The 17,653-nt window shown below is 38.1% G+C and overlaps 1 protein-coding gene across 1 annotated transcript in view; it reads right to left on the bottom strand.

Annotated features, from left to right (window-relative positions):
• GABRA1 (gamma-aminobutyric acid type A receptor subunit alpha1) overlaps positions 1-17,653 on the bottom strand; it is a gene marked incomplete at both ends in the record, with an annotated part of 56,330 nt that overhangs the window by 15,903 nt on the left and 22,774 nt on the right. The window contains 3 exons of the mRNA XM_082620724.1: positions 4,715-4,858; positions 12,787-12,869; positions 16,211-16,431. Coding sequence (XP_082476850.1) covers positions 4,715-4,858; positions 12,787-12,869; positions 16,211-16,431 — 448 coding nt within the window. The remainder of the gene's footprint in view (positions 1-4,714; positions 4,859-12,786; positions 12,870-16,210; positions 16,432-17,653) is intronic.

The raw sequence follows: 17,653 nt of genomic DNA, 5'->3' as shown, positions 1-17,653 counted from the left end.
ACAAACCTGTTTTCATGTCTTACAGTTATATTATTTCTCTGGAGATCATGTATTAGGCTGCAAAAATAGAAGTCCTGAGGCTCCTTTGGTGAATGTCGATCACCACTATTGCTCCCTGGTCAGTGAAAACAGTTGCTTCCCTTATTCATTTCGACCCTGCAGAGTCATCCTTAACTCATCCAGAGAAGACTGTTTCTAGGAAAGAGGATCCTACAATTTTCCCTGGTCATCCGTTCTAAGAATAAACAATAGTCATTCACGAAGAAGAGACATTCTTATTAGACAAAACTCACCTACGTTTCCTTTGATCACACCTGTCTATTGACTTAGGCAAATATGACGACTTTCCAGTCATCATTGTTGTGTTTTAAAAAAGCATTTTATATTACATTCTTCTTATTTTATAGCCATGATATTATTCTTATACGTAATGCCAAATTTAACAACTTTGCATCTCTGTATAAGTCATATTGTCATATCCCTTAATTACAATTATAATTTTTGTGTGGGCTTTCCTTAAAGAATTCCTTAGGAAGCATAATGTGGTATATTAGAATGAGTCAGGGGGCCATGGCTGGGGTCTAGTTTCAAACTGCCTTCCCTTATACTTCAAGAAGAAATGACATCTTCTTAGGTGTCATCATGTAGCTTTCTTGTACTAACTTCATCATTATTATTAATAGTAATATCTAATATTTATTATATAATTTTTACATGTCAGATACTCTGGTAAGCAGTTTACATGCATTTTTCTCATTTCAATTTCACAGTAACTCATGAAGTAGATCCTCTGATCATCTCCAAGTAGTACAAGAGAAAAGATGAACAGGGAAAGGTCACACAGTTAATAAGTGGTAAAACCAGCATTCAAAACCTCACAGTATAACTCCAGAATCCACCCCTTAAGCTTCATGCTATACCACATTGTTGCATTTTCACATGTCTATCTTGCCTATTACTAGTGTGTCATATGGTTGAGAGCACACACTCTATAGCTAGACTTCCCAAGTTCAAATCCCAGATCTGCCACTGCCTAGCTGTGTGACCTTGGAATAATTATTAAACCTCTCTAGGCCTCAATTATGTCCCATCTGTAAAATGGAGATAATGATAATACCTACAATCTCGGACTGTTGTAAGGATTAGAACAACACAATGCATATTAACTACTTACATCACTCAACCATGAGCTTCTTGAGTGCAGGAACTATGGGTCCTTCACCTCTCTTTTCCAGGCCCAATCAGTGTCAAACAGAGTAAATGAGCAAATGGTTGAAGGAATAAGTGAATAAATGAATGGATAACAGAGAATTGCATCGGATGTGAAAACTGACTAGACTCATCCTTCTGTGTCCTTGTAACAAGTTTGCTCTGCCAGGTGAATAAGTGCACTTCAAACTAAGTCTCCAACTCATTTTTTCCCCCAAACTGATGGCAGATTCCAATGAAGGGACTGTCCCTCTAATATGTTTGCACTGAGAAAAATCCAAGTATTGGATTGAGCCTCATATCTTCCCTACTATGGCACTGAAGTGATCTAGAGGTATTTGACCTGAAAGAGGTCACTGGTAGTGTGTGTGAGTGAGTATTCACACATGTGCTGGTTGCACGCAAGTGGGGAAACACCTTCTAACCTTCTAGAAGGTGACCTGAATTGCTTCTCTCCCCACAGAGAATTTTAAGGTAAGAGAAGATGCTTTTTATCTATTCATTCTCAATGTGTGTGTACTTTTCTGCCACCATTCCTAGTCTTCTGGCAGAAACAGGGAGATAATAGCACTCAATGTCATTTATCTTAATGTTTTCAAGGCTCTGTAGGAGTTGTGAAATATGGGATTGAAGACCTTACAAAAGATCTTTGTCTCTTCTCATAGAAATGTAACAACGTGGATTTTTTTTTTTTTTTTTTTTTTTTTTTTTGCGGTACGCGGGGCCTCTCACTGTTGTGGCCTCTCCCATTGCGGAGCACAGGCTCCGGATGCGCAGGCTCAGTGGCCATGGCTCACGGGCCCAGCCGCTCCACGGCATGTGGGATCCTCCCGGACCGGGGCACGAACCCGTGTCCCCTGCATTGGCAGGTGGACTCTCAACCACTGCGCCACCAGGGAAGCCCAACAAGGTGGATTTTTGATGAGCTAAAGGAAACCCAGAGGAAGGGTAGTTCAGGGTTTTAGTGTGGAGGGGAAAACATACATCAAACTGAGCTCCCACATTTGAGAATTTGCTCTCTATTCTCCTCCCCCCTCCCCCCATATCCATTATTGGAATGACAAGGAAAAGCTCTTATTTTGTACAGATAAACTTGCAGCTCTAACACGAAATGATGACTTTTAATGAACCTAACTTATGAGGTCTAGCCAGCTTGGTGGTGGTGGGTTGGACCACTCTTTCTCACCTATTGCCCTTTTAGGACTGTATATCTTTTCTGAGTAACAAGAATGTAGGTAGGCTGATTTAGGAAACCAAAAGTGAAAAAGGTCTCCAAGTTCATCAGACTAAGCCACTCATTTTGCAGACATGGGAACTAGAATGTAAAGAGGGATACAGTGACACACCAAGGTCCCTAACATTAGAATGAAAGCACTCCTTCCGCCCAGCAACCGTAGTATATATTTGTCCTATTGCATGCATGCTATTGCACTTGAAATACTATTTCCCTGACATCCTCTAACCTCCATTCTAATGATAGTAGGGAGAGAATTTCTTGAGGGAAAGTTCTTTGTCTATTATTCTGAATGTCCTGGGCCTAGAATAGTGATTACTTGGATCCCATCAAATACAGATTGACAAAATGAAAGTCAACCCCTGCAGCAATCCTTCCTTGATTACCCAGGCTGGATTCATTTATTTTTTATTAATTAATTCAAAATATTTATTCAGTGCCTCCTGTTTCATCTACTGTAGTAAATCATAGGGATACAGAAGACAGGCGCATCCTTGCCCTCACAAAAATGTTGATCACAACACTTTCCACCCATTTTGATAACTACAGTTTGTGTCTGTCTTCCTTTAGACTTCAGATTTCATGAGAGCAAGATATGTGTCTTGTCTATCATTGACTGTAGCACCTGCCACAATATCCAGTTTATAATAACATTCAAGTTTTAAAAAGTAAGCACTGCTCATTTTAGTGTCTTTTCCAACATAACTTGGTGAGGAAGAAAAATGTTCTGTATTTTCCACGTTCTGGGATATTTTCAGGTCAATAACAACAGCTATTGCACACCATTTTGAGCATCTACTGAATAACACTCTGTTTAGTGTTTTATACTATCTCATCTTTAATGCAAAATTACGGGCTCGCCATTATTAGAAGAGAACAGAGTTTCTAATTGGATAAATGACCCTCCCAAAGTCACCAGGCTTCTAAGAGGCAGGACTAGGACTTGAGCCCACATCTTTCTCACTGCAAAGCCTAAGACATTCCCACTATGCCATGTGCATTTCTAAGGTAGGCAAAGCTGAGGGAAAATCTTCTCCATTTTTCAAAGCAAGAAACATAAATATTTCAACTTCTATAGTAGCCACGGTTGTTATAAAGTTAGCAAAAGACAGATCCTGTTAAGCAGCAATTATCCAATAGTCAGAGTAAGATATATTGACCTATTACTTGAATTTAGAATGGTCAGATTATAATGATCATGGTCCTAATATAAAGTCTGAAACGTAAGGAAGAAATTTTCCTGAGAAAAAGAGCAATTCTGCCTTTACATATCACTTAATTGTCTTTTTTTTTAGGAATTACAAATCAAAGTGAATGAACTAATTTCAAATTTTAGATACAGTCATAAAATTGTTGATCCTTGCTAAGCTTTCAGTAATTGAACATACTTAAAAACATTGGTATTAAGGGAGCATATTTTCCTAATTGTTAGAATCCAAATTTTATTTATAATTATCTGACCCTATGATCACATATCCCTTAGTCACAAAAGGGATACCTGCATAACTATACTCATCTTATTTCTTGAAGCAACTTCAGAAGTTTAAAATTTTAGATACAGCTGCTTCATAGTATCTGATCTAATTTTGAGTATTTCATTGGTAAAACAGTTACAGTACCAAGAAGGATGGTGGTCCATCTACTTTTAATTCCAGAATGGAGTGATCAGTGTAGATTTTAGCTGTAGAAGATCCGTGGCTAGAGTCACAAATGGATTTGTGGGGAAAAAAAGGCTTTTTGGTATCCTATGTGTAATGATTGCCGCTAGAAATTTACCAAGATTTATTGAATAATGACAATAAATGGGGCCTAGATGACATTAATAGCTAACATTTATTAAGAGTTTTTTATGTGCCAGGAAGTGTGATGATTACTCTTCATGGATTTAATTCATTCCTTCCAACAACCCTGTGACCTGACCACAATTAACTGGCAAGCTGGAGGAATAAGGATTTAACCCGTATATTCTTCTCCAAAAGTTCACATGCCTAAATACAATGCTACCCTGATCACATGGAACTACTTCTTCATTTTGTAAACAAACAAACAACAACAACAAAACCCCCCAGAGACCAAAAGGCATTAAATGTCAAATTCAAGGTCACAGGTCTATAGAGTTTACACTAGCTCCCAGTCCAACTGTTCCCCAGTTTAGTGCAATTTTTCACTCTCTCTACTTGTGTCATTGAAGGACTTAACTGAATTTGCACATTCTTACAAAAACTTTTTCTGGTCCTTCTCCCCTATCTAAAGTAACTAAATGGCACTCACCTGTGCTAGACTGAACAATTCCAGAGTCTACTGTTTGTCCAAGAAGATCGTACTGGTTTAGGCGTGACCCATCTTCTGCTACAACCACTGAGCGTGCCGGCTCTCTGGTCCACTCATAAACAACTTCCGCTCTCGTGTAAGCATCTAAAAGGAAAGAATGGAAGACGGTCCATGTGTTTTGCTGCTGTGCTTCTCCTAGTTAGTTGGTGTGTTCTATCAGTTTCATATTTTCTAACACATGGTTCCAGAGGTCAGCCTAGGAAAGGAGAGCCCATATCCCTTAGTTTAGGAAAACTGAGACACATTTTCCTAATTCATTCAGTTATCAGTTCACTCATAACAAATGGTATTTAAGCATCTACAAAGGACTAAGTACCTTGCTGAGGATACAGCAGTGAACATAACAAACACCTGATCTTGGGGAACATGCATTGCAGTAGTGGGGACAAAAGCAGAGAAGCTAATGAATACATAATTCAAGTAGTGTTAAATGCAGTAAAGCCATATACAACAGATATGAGGATAGAGAATGGAGGGGATGGGGCCTATTCTAGGTAAGGGACTCAAAGAGGTTCACTGAGGAAATGACATTTATACAAATACATGACAGAAATGTGAGAGGGAGCCATGTCTTGGGGAAGGGTACTCTGGATAGATGAGCTAGCAAGTTTCTTCCTCCAGGGCAGGTAAAAGCTTGACATATTTAACAAAGAACAAGAAGACCAATGTGGCCAGAATGAAGAGTTGAAATGAGGTTAGAGGCAGTAGCCTGGGTCCAGATTATATCAGGCCAGGGGAAGGTCATGATAAATGTGATAAAACTGGATATTTTACTAAGCATCCTTTTTTTTTTTTGACATCTTTATTGGAATATAATTGCTTTACAATGGTGTGTTAGTTTCTGCTTTATAACAAAGTAAATCAGCTATACATATACATATATCCCCATATCCCCTCCCTCTTGCGTCTCCCTCCCACCCTCCGTATCCCACCCTTCTAGGTGGTCACAAAGCACTGAGCTGATCTCCCCGTGCTATGTGGCTGCTTCCCACTAGCTATCTATTTTACATTTGGTAGTGTATATATGTCCATGCCACTCTCTCACTTCATCCCAGCTTACCCTTCCCCCACCCCATGTCCTCAAGTCCATTCTCTACATCTGTGTCTTTATTCCTGTCCTGCCCCTAAGTTCTTCAGAACCATTTTTTTTTGATTCCATATATATGTGTTAGCATACGGTATTTGTTGGTTTCTCTTTCTGACTTACTTCACTCTGTATGACAGACTCTAGGTCCATCCACCTCACTATAAATAACTCAATTTTGTTTCTTTTTATGGCAGAGTAATATTCCTTTGTATATATGTGCCACATCTTCTTTATCCATTCATCTGTCGATGGACACTTAGGTTGCTTCCATGTCCTGGCTACTGCAAATAGTGTTGCAAAGAACACTGTGGTACATGACTCTTTTTGAGTTATGGTTTTCTCAGGGTATATGCCCAGTAGTGGGATTGCTGGGTCATATGGTAGTTCTATTTTTACCTTTTTAAGGAACCTTCATGCTCTTCTCCCTAGTGGCTGTATCAATTTACATTCCCACCAACAGTACAAGAGTGTTCCCTTTTCTCCACACCCTCTCCAGCATTTATTGCTTCTAGATTTTTTTTTTTTTTTTTTTTTTTTTTTGCGGTACGCGGGCCTCTCACTGTTGTGGCCTCTCCCGTTGCGGAGCACAGGCTCCGGATGCGCAGGCTCAGCGGCCATGGCTCACGGGCCCAGCCGCTCCGCGGCATATGGGATCCTCCCGGACCGGGGCACGAACCCATATCCCCTGCATCGGCAGGCGGATTCCCAACCACTGCGCCACCAGGGGGGCCCGCTTCTAGATTTTTTGATGATGGCCATGCTGACTGGTATGAGGTGATACCTCCATTTTTAAAGAGTGTGATTTTACTTTCTTTTTAATTAATTATCCTTCTCATAGATATTTACCATGATGATGATGAGGAAGAGGAGGAGGAGGAGTACCATACAGCTCTTTCCACTTCTCAGTCATTCTTATTTGTCATGTAACACTTTAACCTAGTCATCCTCCTATAGGAGAGGTTAGGTCATAATCCTTATCTTTAATTCAGGAAGGTTAGAAGAGGAGATGTACAGAGTGAGAGAGACAGAGAAGGAGAAAGAGAAGGAATTCCATAGCTTTTCTGATTTCTAGTCACAGAACACCCACGTCATTTAGGTTGTAATGGTGGTACCTATCCTCCTCTGTTTAGTTGTAGAGAGATAAACACTGAAGGGCTATCGCATTAGCAAAAACAGTTTCCAGGGCTTCTGAGTGTGAGATATGATAGCAAAAGTTAGCCTTATGGTGAAAGCTTTACCCCTTGGCCAACTTCTCCATTAGGGACAGTAGGCTCTGTACCTAGGGCCTACAATGCTTTTAGGAGGCACAGACATGTTTCACTTTCTTTTAAAATCAGAAGAAAAAATGAATATAATCCAACTTTTTATTAACATCATCATAAAATATAAAAATTTAAAAGAGAAAATAAAAATTAAAATACATTTTTAATATATATGTTTGGAGGAATGGCCCTCAAAGGTAAACATTCCTGTGGCTCAGAAGTCATAATGAGTCCCTGCTCAACACAACCCTCACCCCATGGTAACCTGGCTTGGGTACTTTGTCCAAATCTGTATTTGTCCAAACTACAATACTATGAGATGTAAAATAATGGTGGCCTTTTCACACAAACATGAGGCTGCCTAAAACCAGATGTGAGCCCATGTCCCTCATTCTCTGAACGACATTCTCTTTATAGTGACCACTTGTTTCTGGGTGATTGATGCAGAAAAATGTAGCTAGTATTCCCCAGATTTTATGTGGGTATCCTGTCTGCTCCAGCATCATTCCTGAACCAACTTACAATCAGATCGATTTTTTTTTTTTTTTTTTTTTTCAGTACGCGGGCCTCTCACTGTTGTGGCCTCTCCCATTGTGAAGCACAGGCTCCAGACGCGCAGGCTCAGCGGCCGTGGCTCACGGGCCCAGCCGCTCTGTGGCATGTGGGATCTTCCCGGACCGGGGCATGAACCCGTGTCCCCTGCATCGGCAGGCGGACTCTCAAGCACTGCACCACCAGGGAAGCCCCAGATAGCTTTTTAAACAAATTTTTTCAGAAGTTTGAGAGAATATACTAGGAATTAATTTAGTGGTTATGGCTTCTTTCAGAAACATGTAAGAATGACAGTAGATAATTTTAGAGTTTATCGTCATTGCCTTTTTTATTTTATTAATTGTGGTGTTCCTCACTGAAATTTTTTTAACTGCAGTAGTCTTTAATTTATTAATTTATTTTCAGCTTTATTGAGGTATAATTAATAAAACTGTAAGATATTTAAAGTGTACAACGTGAGGATTTATTATACATATACATTGTGAAAGGATTTCTCCCATTGACTTAACACATCTCATTGACTTAAAAAAAAATTAAGCATTTCAGAATTGTAAAGAGTGGCATGATTGCATTTGTTAGGAGGGTCTAAAACTTTATTTATTAAAAAAAAAATCCCTTTGGAGAGGCCAGAGCACACATTTGAAAAGAACCATATCACTTAAAATTTGTAGGTATCTATATTCAGTAAAATGTTTTTCTGGTCATGATAAACTCTTGTTTGTCAAGTGGAAGGGTCTTTACAAAGAGGACATACTGGGTTTATGGTGACCTGGAATTACTGAATGTTAATGGGGAAGAACTTTTAGAGTCACATAGTTTATTTCATTTTACAAATGGCAAGCTGGGGCACAGGTACATTAAATGACTTGTTTAAGGGTGCATAGTTACTTAGTGGGAAAACCAAGATAAGAACATAGAATGGCATTCATTCTACTCCAGTGCTGTTAGTAAGAATTTTCTAGGCAAAGACTCTCTAATATATGCTCAAAAGCCAAGCAAAGATAACTGGTGGTCATGTAACTATTGATGAAACCAATTCTAGACCTTGTGTCATTTCATAACAAATTAGAGTTCTTGCTACTTTATCACACTGTCATTAGCAACAGTGGCTGGACTCTATCTTTTTATACCTTGTCATGTGTTGCCAATGGGCTGCTAATTTACTTGTAGAGGGAAAAGTGTGTTACCATCGACTTCTCATTTCATATAATTCAGTGTCTCATTTCTTGCAATTTTTAGAAACTCCACTGTGTATGAAATCTACTATAAATATGCTATTGTTGTGAAGGTAGAGATTACTCATTGTTTACATCTCTCAATAGAAATCTTCCAAAATGAAGAGTAAATTCATATGATGAAATTTGCTGTTTTAAATATAGAAGACAGATACACCTAAAGGCTCACCTAAAGCTCCACAATAGGTGATATATCTTATTATTTCTTCGTTTCAATATCTGGAAAGTAGGTCCTATGAAAACTTTTTTGATTTGACACTATTTAGCATAAAGAAAAGAAGGTTAGAAAGAGTCTTCAGCTATGTAGTCAAAAACGTTAAGCTCAGATTTCAAATAAATCAGTAGATTACTTACGAAAAAAATTTTTTAAAAGATGGCATAGACAGTATCAGAAGAGCATCTGCTTATTGACACTGTCACTTCGGTTTTATGGGCCTTTGTTTTTCCATTTGTATGAGGCAGGTACACTAAATAATTTCTAAAATTATTTATTGTTCAGGGCTTCCCTGGTGGCGCAGTGGTTGAGAGTCCGCCTGCCGATGCAGGGGACACGGGTTCGTGCCCCGATCCCGGAAGATCCCACATGCCGCGGAGCGGCTGGGCCCGCGAGCCATGGCCGCGGAGCCTGTGTGTCCAGAGCCTGTGCTCCGCAACGGGAGAGGCCACAGCAGTGAGAGGCCCGCGTACAGCAAAAAAAAAAAAAAAAAAAAAAAATTATTTATTGTTCAGAATTCTTTTGAATTTCTGTTTATCCCTTTCTCCTTGTTTATAAGACACTGCTTGATAATCAGTCAGGAAATGATCATTTATTATATCCTGACTACGTCTAGCACTTGCCTAGATCTTACTGTCAGAATATAATCTGAATCTCTTCTTCTAGAATCAAAGCCTTATTTTGTAAATTCCTCAGAAAGCAGTTAAAAGATGTCAGCTGCCTTATGTATATATACAGTGTTTGAGTTATCTGGCCTTATACAGAGGGTGTTATCCCTAACAAGCAGAAAGTATAATGTAGCACTGACAATCAGAATCTAATGGCGAGTGGTAAGGAAAACATCTGCTTTTCCAGGTTTGGTTCTTATCAACATATGGATGAAGTTGCTTCCGTACCTCATAAACATTTATTACATAGTGCTTTACTAAATTATTGCAAAATCATCTTGCTTATGTTTTCCTTATTCTCTCTGATACTTTGGCAAGGTGTTTGCTTTAAAAGTTGGGTCAAAACAGTTTTATCTCACTTTTGCCTCAGTTTCTTTATCTCTGAAATATGCTAGTTAGACCACGTTTGAGAAATGACTATACCATAAATGGACCACTGCTGCATCTTCCAATTCTACTGGCAGGCAACAGTAATTCGCCATGGTGTTCCCTTCCACTGAGCATGTGCCTTCTGAGTCTATTCTTCAATATTAAGTCTTTGATGTTGAGGTTTCATTCCCCACAGTCCTTAAACCCTCTTTTCTGAGGCCATCATTTCTGAGGCTTAAATACTGAAGGGGCATTTAAAACCTGATTATTATCATCTTTATCCATTCAATAAATATTTATTGAGTGCCTACATTGTATTAGGCTCTGTGCTAGGAAATGTAGAACAAAATAGATTCTGCTGTCATGGAGTTTGCAGTCTCCAGACAATAACAATGTTAACAAAACTAATAATTATTTCTGTGATAAATAGTATAAAATAAATGTGTATTGTGATCAAGAAGACTGATGGGAGCATCTACAAGTTTTGATAAGGGCTTCAAGGAAGGCCCTAGGAACCGATATTTATGCTGAGATGTAGGGGATAAATAAAACCAGCCACGGGGAATTCCCTGGCGGTCCAGTGGTTAGGACTCAGCACTTTCAGTGCCGAGGGCCAGGGTTCGATCCCTGGTTGGGGAACTAAGGTCCCACAAGCTGTGAGGCATGACCAAAAAATAAATAAATAAAATCCTATATTTAAAAAATAAAACCAGCTATGCTAAGAACCAAGGGGAGAGTAACCCAGGCAGAGAAAAGAGCATGTGCAAAGGCTCTGAGGTGGAAAACAGCTTACTGGTTTTTCTTTAAATTTCAGTTTTCTTATGTGAGACATTATTTGTTTTCTCCTCACTGTCCATTTTCTTCAGGATGACAATGTGCCTAGTTAAAAATATTTTTCCCCAGCCTCCTTTGCAGTTAGCATTGGTCATGTGACACAGCTTTAATTAATAAGATGTGAGAAGATACCTGTTAGGACTTTAGGGAAAGATTTTACTTTTTTGACACAGGCACTACTCTTTTCTTCTTTTCCCACTATTCCTCTTCATCTTGAAAGCAGAGGCAATGGCTGGAGTTGCAACAACCATTCTGTCATCAGGAAGAATTTCTAAGGACGTCTTAAGACAGCATCCTTGTTAAGATGCTGAACTAACCAGTAATTAACCAACAGTCACTTACCTTCATATATCTTGTATAAAAATGTAAACTCCTCTTTTTTAAGCTATACTCACTGATTAAAAGTGAGTGAACTAAGTAATATACTAAACATAAAATTAATTGTCTAAAACAAGATATTTTTGAAGCCAAAAGGAGGTACTATTAGTTATACCAGGATTTAGGTGTGAATCAGTACTGTTTCAGGCAAACTATGATGTATGATATCCCTAACTATAAGATTATTTTGTGGATTAGATGAGCTGATGCATATACAAATATTTAGTACACTGCCTGGCATACAAGTAACACATAATACATAATATTATTGTTAAAAATGGAACTGGTAATGAGAAAAAAAATAATAGTTCATGGTATAGAACATACATTAAATTGGGGAAAAAATGGAGAGGAGGGAGTTATCATCAAAGGCCTGTTTAGCTGACAGTTTTTGAAGTCGTTTACCCTTGGGTTTCAGTATAGAATGAGATTTATAAATAGAGAAAGTTGTCTTTCCATGACTAGCGCTGCTAGGAACCCAAAGGCCCTTTGCTATTTTCTTTGCTTGCTGTCTTCCTACACTACCACTATTTTTCTTCTGTGAATCATACCTTCACCAAAATAGTTGCTCAGATTGCCTGTCTAGTGAGAATAGAAAGCTGGTTAGGTTAGTCAAGAGGTTGACTCAGTCCTTATATGTAACTCCCCTGCAGGAAACCAGGAATACATTATTCCTCCTCACTTTATGCATGCACACTAATCAAAAGCAGAAAAGTAGAGGAAGACAAGATAACCTAACTCTGCTGACCACTGTTCTCTGGGCTCCTCTAACATGTGTGCCTGCATATTTTCAAGTAGCAGAAACCCTAAAAGTTATCATAAAGGTGATTTATCTAAGATAGCTTCAAAAGCATTAATATATGCATGAACTTCATGAGATATCCAAACATATCAAGAACTGTTTTAAGACTATAATTAGAGTAAGTTCTTTTCTAGCATCATCTTTGGGTGTAGCCTTCATTATTAAGAGAACCTAATTATTTTACTTTGCCACCTACCAATATTTCCATTTGATAAACAAGTCAAATTATTCTTAAGAACAAAAAAATATCAGTAATGATATAAAATAAACACAGTGATCTCCATTTATTGGAAAGAAGGTATTATCTATGAGGTATAAGCATCCATACTCCATTTGGTTTTTTATGAATACTACTTGAACAAAAATAGAATATTTCCACTAAATAGTTAAATCCATTCTTTCTAGTTCAACAGATAGGGAATAACCCCTTCCTGGAAAAATATTAAAAAGTGAAGTCAAAGATGATTACTTACAGAAAGCACTTGCAGTAAATCACTGTTTAAATATTCTTGATGTTCTTTATCTGTCTCTTGAACATTCATAACTAGCTGGAGGTTTCTTGCTTAAAGACATGCCTCTCATAAAAATAAAAATAAAATAAATTTACTCACAGCTCCCAAATTTTAGTGGGCAGGCATGGGCATCCATAGGGAAATCCTCCAAATGCATTGGACATTCAGCTCTCACCGTCAGCCTTATCAATTAAGGGAAATATGGGATACAAACAAAAGTCCTATAGATTAGATACTTTCTGATAAATACAAGTGGGATGTTATTAACTATAGCAAATATATTAAGAAAGCAGGAGAGACAAACACAAATGGCAATGCTATACCGAGCTGTTAATAATCAACTGATCTAAAAAGAATTATTGGACTTCCCTGGTGGCACAGTGGTTAAGAATCCACCTGCCAAGGCAGGGGACATGGGTTCAAACACTGGTCCGGGAAGATCCCACATGCCGCGGAGCAACTAAGCCTGTGCACCACAACTACTGAGCCTGCACTCTAGAGCCCACGAGCCACAACTGCGGAGCCCATGAGCCACAACTACTGAAGCCCACACGCCTAGAGCCCATGCTCCACAGCAAAGACAAGCCACCACAACGAGAAGCCTGAACACCACAACGAAGAGTAGCCCCTGCTCACCGTGACTAGAGAAAGCCTGTGCACGAAGACCCAATGCAGCCAAAAATAAATAAATAAATTTTAAAAAATAAAAATAAAAATAAAAAGAATTATTTACAACAATGACTGGATTCTATCCATTTTTTTGTCTGTTTTGAGAAAATAGGTGACACCTGATTTTATATGATGGGCAAGCATTGCCAAAGTTTTCCAAAATAGGCACCTACCAGAGCAAATCCTTTGAGAATAAAATGGGATATAAGCAAATAAATACTTGCAATAATGCTAATTCATCCTTGGTTGAGAAGACATGGATAACAAGGAAGAGAGGCAAATTTCTCCATTCCTAAGTGCATCTCTCCCCACCTCCTTCCCTAATATAGCACCAAATGCATAAGACAACAAAGGAATAGGTGAGGGAGGAACTGTCCTCAGGTTCTGTGAAGCTGACATTCACTTAAAGTCTCCTTTATAAGTGATTTCACTATATTCCAACCATTTAGTTTTACCTACAAATCTACTGCCTAATTGAAGCCAGTACTCTGCTGAGCTTCTTTTTAGTCCTTATGTTATGGGAATGTGAATGTGAATTCTATTTATGTTTTTTTTTTTTTTTTTAGAAGATGTTGGGGGTAGGAGTTTATTAATTAATTTATTTATTTTTGCTGTGTTGGGTCTTCGTTTCTGTGTGATGGCTTTCTCTAGTTGTGGCAAGCGGGGGCCACTCTTCATCGCGGTGTGTGGGCCTCTCACTATCGCGGCCTCTCTTGTTGAGGAGCACAGGCTCCAGATGCGCAGGCTCAGTAGTTGTGGCTCACGGGCCCAGTTGCTCCGCGGCATGTGGGATCCTCCGAGACCAGGGCCCGAACCTGTGTCCCCTGCATTAGCAGGCAGACTCTCAACCACTGCACCACCAGGGAAGCCCCCTATTTATGTTTTTAAAAGGGTAGTCAAGAAAGGAATTCACCGAAATATATTTGATCTCATTTGGTGGAACTATGGAAAATTTACACCCAAATTCCTCACATAATTTTCAGAAAATATATTTACCCATATTATTAAGTAACTCTAATGTGGCAAGATGGCTTTATAATGAGTAAAATCATGAAGTGATTACAATATTAATTAAAGTAAATATGAAATGTGTAAATTAATGATTAAACTCATATACTTAAATCAAACTATTCAGGGAAGTGGTAACACATTAGCAAAGGTGATGAGACATTTAGGAGAAGGGGGATATAGGTTAGTTACTGATGAAGAATATTACATATATCAGGAACTATTAACTGATAAACTTTTCAGTATACACAAATCCCTCCTTAGATAATTACCAGCTGGCAGGAAAGGATACTAGATTTAGGCTCAAAAACAAGTGTAGGATATTTTACAAGGGGAGAATATTTCAAATTTCAAATATAAGTAGATCCTGCTTAGATGATCTGGAAAGTTCTCAACACATCTGTCCACTGATCCTCTACTTTCTCTCTTTTCTGGATTTTTCATTCTTTCAGTCCTATTACAGTTTTACTAGTTGAGTCCAACATCTATCTAAAGTGGCTCTTAAAGCAGTTTTTCTTTCATTTGGGTATAAAAAGCTAGGAATTCTGGCAGCTTTCTCCAAAGTCAAAATATCACTCTACTCCCACTCGAAACACAATCCACCAAGTCTAGGGGTTGCCTTCATTATCTTTTCATACCAAAGGTATAATTGGATGGTCTAAATTACCAAGTGCTGGGCAGATCTACAAAAACAACATTCCAACAAGTCATCTGGATATGAAAAAACTGCTTCTCTTCAGAATGAGTCCTAGATAATTTTTAAAAATATTTTATTTATTTATTTATTTTATATTTTGGCTGTGTCAGGTCTTAGTTGTGGTACACAGCATCTTCGTTGCGGCATGTGGGATCTTTCGCTGTGGTTTGTGGGCTTCTCTCTAGTTGCAGCATGTGGACTTTGTAGCTTGCAACACACAGGCTCTCTAGCTGAGGTGCACGAGCTCAGTAGTTGTGGCGCACTGGTTTAGTGGCCTTGCAGCATGTGGGATGTTAGTTCTCCGACATGGGATTGAACCCATGTCCCCTGCATTGGAAGGTGGATTCTCTACCACTGGACCACCAGGGAAGTCACAAGTCCTGGATAATTCTTAATTTCTCATAAAATAGGAATGTTTTTAAACAACTTTTTTTCTAAAAATATTCAAACCTTTATTCAATTCATGTTTCTTTCATTCATCCATAAATGAGTGATTGGTATCCAGATTCAGGGCTTACAGTAATCTCAAAATAGGGGAAATGTTTATGGAGCAAAAATATATATGTAGCCTTCAATTTAAGCAAAATTAAGATTATTTATATTCTCAGTCTAATTAACATCATTGTGAATTAATATTCTTCTTCAAAATGTATACTTTCACATGAATTTATGTTTAAAAATTTTGAACTTTTTCTATTTTCTGGTTTTTTTCTCCTTTTTAAATAGAAACATTTTCAGATATATACCATGAGGTACCTTCTAGAAATTTAATCTAGGCCTTACTGGAATGCAGGAATCCATGAGGTTAATAGTAGGGAGAAGTTCCTCTGTTGAATTAGAACATATTGGAGATATATATATATATATATATATATAGATATATATATAGATATATATATATGTATATATATTGCATTACTTATACATTGTAAACATTTTTTTCATTTTTTCTAATCATTTTACTTAACACTTTAATACTTGCATAATATTTCAGCCAGTTTAGTTTTTATAGTAGAATAATTATTAAAGTTGAAAAACAGGGAAAACAGGAAACCAGATGCTCTACAATGGCCCATCAGCTTGTTGACTGCCTACACATGGAAGAGAAGGTCTAGAAAAATTCACGAACGGAAGCACAGTCATCCTTACCTCATGGTGTACAACAAGGTCCCATCCTCCGTGATCCGTAGGAGCTTGTTGGGCATGGTCATGTTGTGTGCCACTGATTTCTTTCCATTGTGGAAAAAGGTATCCGGAGTCCAGATTTTACTTGCCATTAGGTTATTTAACCGGAGTACCGTCATGGGTCCTTTAAATTTTAACCTTTCATCCTTCCAGCTTTGACGGAAGAATACATCTATTGTATATTCCTAGGTAATTTTGGAAAATGGCAAAGAGTTCACTGTGCTGTATTTTGCAATGCAAATGGCTTACACAGATGATGCATAATTTTTTCAACTTTAGAAGCAAAATATGACCTAGATGATTTTCCTAGAAGTAAACTTGTGGTGGCCTGTACATATCGGTATCAGGTGAATCGTTGGTTGACATAATCACTTGAAAAATATCTAAATGCCTGAATTACTTTTTGGTAAGAAAACTTCTGTTGAGTATCTCCTCAGACATGTGAAAGGAAACTAGCACCCTATCCCCATCACCACCTACACCACATCAATACTTGAAGAGATAGAATATATTGCAAGTGAAAACAAAACTCATGTTACAGATTATGACATACAGGAAAATATTTAAGTTAGGCAATTCTAGTTATAAAAATAAAGCATTTGGGGGGCCCTCTCACGGTTTCTGAAAACCCCACACCCAGTCCCAAGACATCCATGGTGCTAATGTGAATGTGATACTCCCATCTTCTTTTTGGCTAAGTGAGCATTTTTTTCCACAAATAATGTATATAGATTTTCAATTCTACACAGTGAAGAAGATTATGAAAATAAGAAATTGTTTCACTGGTAATTTGCATACTTTCCAAGAAAAAAAGAAAAGAATGCAGAATATGCAGGTGTGTGTGAGTGTGTGTTTGTGAGTATATATATATGTGTGTGTGAGACACAGGAGAAGTGTGTGAAGCTCATCATCATTCACAGCCAGGGAATCTATTTGTTTGAATAAGCACAGCATTCCTCATGGCAATACCCAGAGACAAACATCTGCTAATCTGAAAACAAGCAATGTGATTTACCAGCTCCTAAAATTGAAAGGGGTAATAATATCCATCTTCCTTGCAGGACTTGCTACACTGACACTAAAATTGGAAGTCAATGGTTTGAAATAAAGATTACCACATTCTCCATTAATCTTAGAATGCTCCAAACTGGAAGGAAGACTAACTTGAAAACATCATGCTCTGTTTTCTTAATCCCCTAAACCCTGATGCATCAGAAAGCTGTTTTTTAAAATCTTTTATACATATCATCTTTAGCACATGCACAATAGTGTCTGTGTTCAGGCTTTCTGTGCATGAATTTTACTACCTGTCTCTTTCCCAGGGTTAATGCAAGTTCGGGTAAAGACTGAATGAAGATTTTCAAAGCACACATTTGACATTGCTGAGCCCTTACTGATCAGGTTACT

Source organism: Mesoplodon mirus, assembly GCF_964341445.2.
Source record: "Mesoplodon mirus genome assembly, chromosome: 5".
Classification (NCBI taxonomy): domain Eukaryota; kingdom Metazoa; phylum Chordata; class Mammalia; order Artiodactyla; family Ziphiidae; genus Mesoplodon; species Mesoplodon mirus.
The sequence above is the reverse complement of the archived record's forward strand: the minus strand, read 5'-3'. Positions and strand labels throughout refer to the sequence as shown.